Source organism: Oncorhynchus clarkii, chromosome 24, assembly GCF_045791955.1.
Source record: "Oncorhynchus clarkii lewisi isolate Uvic-CL-2024 chromosome 24, UVic_Ocla_1.0, whole genome shotgun sequence".
NCBI lineage: Eukaryota > Metazoa > Chordata > Actinopteri > Salmoniformes > Salmonidae > Oncorhynchus > Oncorhynchus clarkii.
In genome coordinates this window covers 41,785,185-41,793,206 of record NC_092170.1, presented here as the reverse complement: position 1 = coordinate 41,793,206, position 8,022 = coordinate 41,785,185, and the positions used below count along the sequence as shown (strand labels likewise).

The 8,022-nt window shown below is 51.9% G+C and overlaps 1 protein-coding gene across 1 annotated transcript in view; it reads right to left on the bottom strand.

The window, feature by feature from the left end:
* Positions 1-279: 279 nt before the first annotated feature.
* Positions 280-8,022, bottom strand: part of LOC139382850 (ubiquitin carboxyl-terminal hydrolase 32-like) — an 80,951-nt gene continuing 73,208 nt past the window's right edge. Inside the window, exons 30-34 of the mRNA XM_071127090.1 lie at positions 7,180-7,371; positions 3,633-3,870; positions 2,417-2,928; positions 812-904; positions 280-680 (exon numbers count right to left, since the gene is read on the bottom strand). Coding sequence (XP_070983191.1) covers positions 507-680; positions 812-904; positions 2,417-2,928; positions 3,633-3,870; positions 7,180-7,371 — 1,209 coding nt within the window. The 3' untranslated portion in view covers positions 280-506. The remainder of the gene's footprint in view (positions 681-811; positions 905-2,416; positions 2,929-3,632; positions 3,871-7,179; positions 7,372-8,022) is intronic.

The window sequence follows — 8,022 nt, the reverse complement described above, 5'->3', positions numbered from 1 at the left end:
AGAGACAGACATTATGTAGGTATGTGGACATGTTTTGATGGCTGCAGGGGACAAATATGCGCAACAAGGAAGCAATATCAGCTCATGTGTTGACAATATCACACACACACACACACACACACACACACACACACACACACACACACACACACACACACACACACACACACACACACACACACACACACACACACACACACACACACACACACACACACACACACAGAGGAGAGGGAGGGTTTCCTCAGGCTCAATGTGCAACAGCTTAGTGCTTTAAAAAAAAAATGGGTCTTCAATGTTGTTCTCTTGACAAAACAACACGGGGGGTATCTTGCGGTATCCGAAAACATGACAATTGCTCCGGCATCCAAGTGGTTCAGTTTGTGATGACTCGGCCAAAAGACACCATTTTGTGCTTCCTGGGAGCCCAGTTGAGACCGGCTGAAGAAGCATTGTGTCCTTGAGGGTTGACCGGTAGGTTGGTGGAAGACGGTGTGATCATGAAATCACTGCAGGACACAGTACTTCTTGTAGTCAGACTCAAAGTCCTCGTCCATGCTAGTGGTGTCGGCCATCTTCTTGCCGTCAGTCTTTGGCAGGAACTGAGAGAAGTCCACTCCCTTCTGCTCATAGAACAGGATGTAGGCAGAGTCCGTGTCCATCTCCTCCGAGTGCACTTCCTAGGGAGGACAAGGCAAACAAGCACGCACTTTAAAAATGTCTCGTTTTGTCTTCAAAAATGACTAACTGGTTTGCTAGATTAATTGTCTATTAGTCGAGGGTGTGTGTGTGTGTGTGTGTGTGTTCTTACCTTACAGCTGCTGTCGTTGTAACAGTACCATTTGTTGTTGGGGTTTTTGGCATAGGTCACATAGTGTCCTCCTCCCATGATACCTGAATGGCACTGTGGAGAGAGAGAGAGGGAACCTCCTATTACCTCCCATGATACCTGAATGGCACTGTGGAGAGAGAGAGAGAGAGAGAGAGAGAACCTCCTACTAACACAACATGGGCCCCGGTCAAAAGTAGTGCACTATATAGGGAATAGGGTGTCATTTGGTTCAGAGGCTTTCTAATCCCGAAGTATTAAGTAACTGTAACCCTCGCAAGGCTGCCGGCCCAGACGGCATCCCCAGCCGTGTCCTCAGAGCATGCGCAGACCAGCTGGCTGGTGTGTTTACCCACATATTCAATCAACCCTATCCCAGTCTGCTGTTCCCACATGCTTCAAGATGGCCACCATTGTTCCTGTATCCAAGAAGGCAAAGGTAACTGAACCAAATGACTATCGGCCCGTAGCGCTCACTTCCGTCACCATGAAGTGCTTTGAGAGAGTAGTCAAGGATCATATCACCTCTACCTGCCACCCTAGACCCACTTCAATTTGCGCACCGCCCCAATAGATCCACAGGCGAAGCAATCGCCATCACACTGCACACTGCCCTATCCCATCTGGACAAGAGGAATACCTATGTAAGAATGCTGTTCATCGACTACAGCTCAGCATTCAACACCATAGTATTCTCCAAGCTCATCATTAAGCTGGAGGCCCTGGGTCTGAACCCTGCCCTGTGCAACTGGGTCCTGGACTTCCTGACGGGCCGCCCCCATGTGCCTTCAACAAATCTCAAATCTCCACTTCGCTGATCCTCAACACAGGGGCTCCACAAGGGTGCGTGCTCAGCTCCCTCCTGTACTCCCTGTTCACCCATGACTCCAACTCAATCATCAAGTTTGCAGATGACAACAGTAGTGGGCTTGATTACCAACAACGACGAGGCAGCCTATAGGGAGGAGGTGTGGAGTGTGGTGTCAGGCAAATAACCTCTCACTCAATGTCAACAAAACAAAAGGAGATGATCGTGGACTTCAGGAAACAGCAGAGGGAGCACCCCCCTATCCACATCAACGGGACAGCAGTAGCGAAGGTGTAAAGTTTTAAGTTCTTCGGTGTACACATCACTGACAAACTGATATGGTCCACCCACACAGACAGCGGGGTGAAGAATGCGCAACAGCGCCTCTTCAACTGAAGGCTGAAGAAATGTGACTTGTCACCTAAAACCCTCACAAATTTTACAGATGCACAATTGAGATCATCCTGTCGGGATGCATCACCGCCTGGTACGGCAACTGCACCGCCCACAACCACAAGGCTCTCCAGAGGGTGGTGTGGTCTGCACAAAGCATCACCGGGGGGCAAACTAGGTAGTAGTTGTGGAATTGTTAGATATTACTGCACTGTCGGGAACTAGAAGCACAAGCATTTCGCTACACTCGCAATAACATCTGCTAACCATGTGTATGTGACCAATACAATGTGATTTGATTTTGATTTGATTCATATTAAACTAAATCAATCTTCCCGAGGCATAGGTTAGGAGGCTAAACTCCATGCAGTTTTGGAAGCACTCACTGAAATTGCATATAAGTTGTAGATGTTCTCCAGGCTGTTGTCTCTTTGGTGCAGCTGGGCTGTTGCAGTGGTCTCTAGGTCCGTGCTGGGCTCCGTACTGGCCTCCGCGCTTAGTACCTCGTTGCTATGGCCACCGCTGTCCCCGTTCATCACGATGACATTACTGAGGCTGCTGGACGCATCTGTGGTGGACATCTCTGGCCCGCTCCTCACCCCGACCTCCCCAAAACCTCCACTCATCACCCCCACGAGCCCACCCTCCGTGTCCGCCTGCGGTGCTCCCTTCCTGGGCTCTGTGTCAGGGCCGCTTCCCCTCTCCCTGGTACTACCCTCCAGGTTCTCCTTGCTGTTGGAGAGGCGGTGCCGGCTGGCCAGCTGAGGGAGCCTGAGGCGGGTCTGTCTGTGGCCCGTGCCCCCTGGACTGCCTCCTCCTGTCTTAGGGCTGCTGCAGGGGCTGCTGGTACGGCTGATGAAGGAGGGAGGGGCTGACTTCCTGCCTGACGCTGGAGAGGCTGTGGAAACAGATGAAGAGAGAGAGAGAGGGGCTCAGTAAAACAGCTCGACCTAATCCTGGGTATATGGGGCTATGCGGTGTATCGTGTTGAACACTAACGAATAGAAAGAAATACACGCTCTGGTTTCATTACCTCACTCTGAAGGACTGGTTTGTTTAACAACAGGAAATGATGATGACTTGGCAATCATCAAGCTAAATCAGGGACTTGGAATCAACAACTTGAATGACCGAAAAAGCAGCAAGATTCCATTGAGAGAGGAGTGCCTCAAATGGCACCCTATTCCCTATATAGTGCACTACATTAGGCCAGAGCCCTATGGGCCCTATTCCCTATATAGTGCACTATTTTAGGCCAGAGCCCTATGGGCCCTATTCCCTATATAGTGCACTATTTTAGGCCAGAGCCCTATGGGCCCTATTCCCTATATAGTGCACTATTTTAGGCCAGAGCCCTATGGGCCCTATTCCCTATATAGTGCACTACTTTAGACCAGAGCCCTTTGGGCCCTATTCCCTATATAGTGCACTACATTAGGCCAGAGCCCTATGGGCCCTATTCCCTATATAGTGCACTACTTTAGGCCAAAGCCCTATGGGCCTTATTCCCTATATAGTGCACTACATTTGACCAGGGTCCATAGGGACTATGCACTAGGAAGGGAATAGGGTGCTATTTGAGACGTAGACAGGATGACAGACCTTTGAGGATGTTGAGGAACCCAGCAGGGGCGGAGATGGAGGATACCGTTTCTTCTCCTCTTATCCTTAGTAGCTCCTCCCCCTCGCTGCGGCTCTGCAGACCGTGTAGCCCGTTAAGCCCCGCCTCCCGGGGAGCCAGGTAAACACTAGGGTCAAAACTCTCTCTGGGAAACTGGACGATCTTCTGAGACTTGATCCAGCGGCCGTTCACAAACTGGAACCTCTTCAGGTGTACTATCTGCAAATAAAGAACAACGTGAACTATTGAAACACTCGGATGTAGATACGTGTACAGAGACGTCAGGTAGCCCTAGCGGTTAGAGAGGTGAGCCAGCAGACGGAGGGTTGCCAGTTCGAAGCCAGAGTCCAACGGGAAAAAAATCTGCCCGGCAAGTGAGTTGGTAACCGGAGGGTTTCTGATATCAAATCCTAGATGCCATTGCCTGCCCATTGTGCCCTTCAGCAAGGCACTTAACCCCCCCCCCCCACTGCAGCAGCTCCACAGTGTGGCAGCCCCACCCCCTGCAGCAGCTCCACAGTGTGGCAGCCCCACCCCCTGCAGCAGCTCCACAGTGTGGCAGCCCCACCCCACTGTAGCAGCTCCACAGTGTGGCAGCCCCCCCCCACCGCTCCAAAACCTCTAATTGTATGTGTGTCTTTGGGAAGGGTTGGTTAAAAAGAGGAAGTCACATTTCAGTTGGACTTTCTGTGCAATTGACCAATAAAGTGATGTTCATCTTTCTGTTTACATTGCAGTGATGGTGGGTACTGTAGCGATGGTGGGTACTGTAGCGATGGTGGGTACTGTAGCGATGGTGGGTACTGTAGCGATGGTGGGTACTGTAGCGATGGTGGGTACTGTAGCGATGGTGGGTACTGTAGCGATGGTGGGTACTGTAGCGATGGTGGGTACTGTAGCGATGGTGGGTACTGTAGCGATGGTGGGTACTACAGCGATGGTGGGTACTGTAGCGATGGTGGGTACTGTAGCGATGGTGGGTACTGTAGTGATGGTGGGTACTGTAGTGATGGTGGGTACTGTAGCGATGGTGGGTACTGTAGCGATGGTGGGTACTGTAGTGATGGTGGGTACTACAGCGATGGTGGGTACTACAGCGATGGTGGGTACTGTAGCGATGGTGGGTACTGTAGTGATGGTGGGTACTGTAGTGATGGTGGGTACTGTAGCGATGGTGGGTACTGTAGCGATGGTGGGTACTGTAGTGATGGTGGGTACTACAGCGATGGTGGGTACTACAGCGATGGTGGGTACTGTAGCGATGGTGGGTACTGTAGCGATGGTGGGTACTGTAGCGATGGTGGGTACTGTAGCGATGGTGGGTACTGTAGCGATGGTGGGTACTGTAGCGATGGTGGGTACTGTAGCGATGGTGGGTACTGTAGCGATGGTGGGTACTGTAGCGATGGTGGGTACTGTAGTGATGGTGGGTACTGTAGTGATGGTGGGTACTGTAGCGATGGTGGGTACTGTAGCGATGGTGGGTACTGTAGCGATGGTGGGTACTGTAGTGATGGTGGGTACTACAGCGATGGTGGGTACTACAGCGATGGTGGGTACTACAGCGATGGTGGGTACTACAGCGATGGTGGGTACTACAGCGATGGTGGGTACTGTAGCGATGGTGGGTACTGTAGTGATGGTGGGTACTGTAGTGATGGTGGGTACTGTAGCGATGGTGGGTACTACAGTGATGGTGGGTACTGTAGCGATGGTGGGTACTGTAGTGATGGTGGGTACTGTAGTGATGGTGGGTACTGTAGTGATGGTGGGTACTACAGCGATGGTGGGTACTACAGCGATGGTGGGTACTGTAGTGATGGTGGGTACTACAGCGATGGTGGGTACTGTAGTGATGGTGGGTACTACAGCGATGGTGGGTACTGTAGTGATGGTGGGTACTACAGCGATGGTGGGTACTGTAGTGATGGTGGGTACTGTAGCGATGGTGGGTACTGTAGCGATGGTGGGTACTGTAGTGATGGTGGGTACTGTAGTGATGGTGGGTACTGTAGCGATGGTGGGTACTGTAGCGATGGTGGGTACTGCAGTGATGGTGGGTACTGTAGCGATGGTGGGTACTGTAGCGATGGTGGGTACTACAGCGATGGTGGGTACTACAGCGATGGTGGGTACTGTAGCGATGGTGGGTACTGTAGCGATGGTGGGTACTGTAGCGATGGTGGGTACTACAGCGATGGTGGGTACTGTAGCGATGGTGGGTACTGTAGCGATGGTGGGTACTGTAGTGATGGTGGGTACTGTAGTGATGGTGGGTACTGTAGCGATGGTGGGTACTGTAGCGATGGTGGGTACTGCAGTAATGGTGGGTACTGTAGCGATGGTGGGTACTACAGCGATGGTGGGTACTACAGCGATGGTGGGTACTACAGCGATGGTGGGTACTGTAGCGATGGTGGGTACTGTAGTGATGGTGGGTACTGTAGTGATGGTGGGTACTGTAGCGATGGTGGGTACTGTAGTGATGGTGGGTACTGTAGTGATGGTGGGTACTGTAGCGATGGTGGGTACTGTAGTGATGGTGGGTACTACAGCGATGGTGGGCACTACAGCGATGGTGGGTACTGTAGTGATGGTGGGTACTGTAGTGATGGTGGGTACTGTAGTGATGGTGGGTACTACAGCGATGGTGGGTACTACAGCGATGGTGGGTACTGTAGTGATGGTGGGTACTACAGCGATGGTGGGTACTGTAGTGATGGTGGGTACTACAGCGATGGTGGGTACTGTAGTGATGGTGGGTACTGTAGCGATGGTGGGTACTGTAGTGATGGTGGGTACTGCAGTGATGGTGGGTACTGTAGTGATGGTGGGTACTGTAGCGATGGTGGGTACTGTAGCGATGGTGGGTACTGTAGCGATGGTGGGTACTGCAGTGATGGTGGGTACTGTAGCGATGGTGGGTACTACAGCGATGGTGGGTACTACAGCGATGGTGGGTACTACAGCGATGGTGGGTACTGTAGCGATGGTGGGTACTACAGCGATGGTGGGTACTACAGCGATGGTGGGTACTGTAGCGATGGTGGGTGCTACAGCGATGGTGGGTACTACAGCGATGGTGGGTACTACAGTGATGGTGGGTACTACAGTGATGGTGGGTACTACAGCGATGGTGGGTACTACAGCGATGGTGGGTACTGTAGTGATGGTGGGTACTACAGCGATGGTGGGTACTACAGCGATGGTGGGTACTACAGCGATGGTGGGCACTAGTCTTGCTAGTCTACACCGTGTGTCAGTGTTCTGACCAGTATAGGTGGTAGCCTCATTACATCTAACTACAGTAGACAGTGTGTGTGTCAGTGTTCTGACCAGTATAGGTGGTAGCCTCATTATATCTAACTACAGTAGACAGTGTGTGTGTCAGTGTTCTGACCAGTATAGGTGGTAGCCTCATTATATCTAACTACAGTAGACAGTGTGTGTGTCAGTGTTCTGACCAGTATGGGTGGTAGCCTCATTACATCTAACTACAGTAGACAGTGTGTGTGTCAGTGTTCTGACCAGTATAGGCGGCAGTCTCCACAGGTCCAGTTTCTTGGTGGCCAGGCGGTGGGTCTTGCACTTGGAGCAGTAGTAGAGCTCATCCTCTCCCAGCTCCTCCTCACTGGTGAAGGCCTTCAGACAACTGTCTAGACTGACGGGCTCAGCCTGGGCCCTGCGACTCTGCTGCACACTACAGTGCTCCTCTACTATCTAGAGAGAGAGACGGAGAACAGGGTTAGACTAGACAGACAGACGGGCCTGTGACTCTGGCTCCTCTTCTATCTAGAGAGAGAGAGACGGAGAACAGGGTTAGACTAGACAGACAGACGGGCCTGTGAATCTGGCTCCTCTACTATCTAGAGAGAGAGAGACGGAGAACAGGGTTAGACTAGACAGACAGACGGGCCTGTGACTCTGGCTCCTCAACTATCTAGAGAGAGAGACGGAGAACAGGGTTAGACTAGACAGACAGACGGGCCTGTGACTCTGGCTCCTCAACTATCTAGAGAGAGAGACGGAGAACAGGGTTAGACTAGACAGACAGACGGGCCTGTGACTCTGGCTCCTCAACTATCTAGAGAGAGAGACGGAGAACAGGGTTAGACTAGACAGACAGACGGGCCTGTGACTCTGGCTCCTCAACTATCTAGAGAGAGAGACGGAGAACAGGGTTAGACTAGACAGACAGACGGGCCTGTGACTCTGGCTCCTCAACTATCTAGAGAGAGAGACGGAGAACAGGGTTAGACTAGACAGACAGACGGGCCTGTGACTCTGGCTCCTCAACTATCTAGAGAGAGAGACGGAGAACAGGGTTAGACTAGACAGACAGACGGGCCTGTGAATCTGGCTCCTCTACTA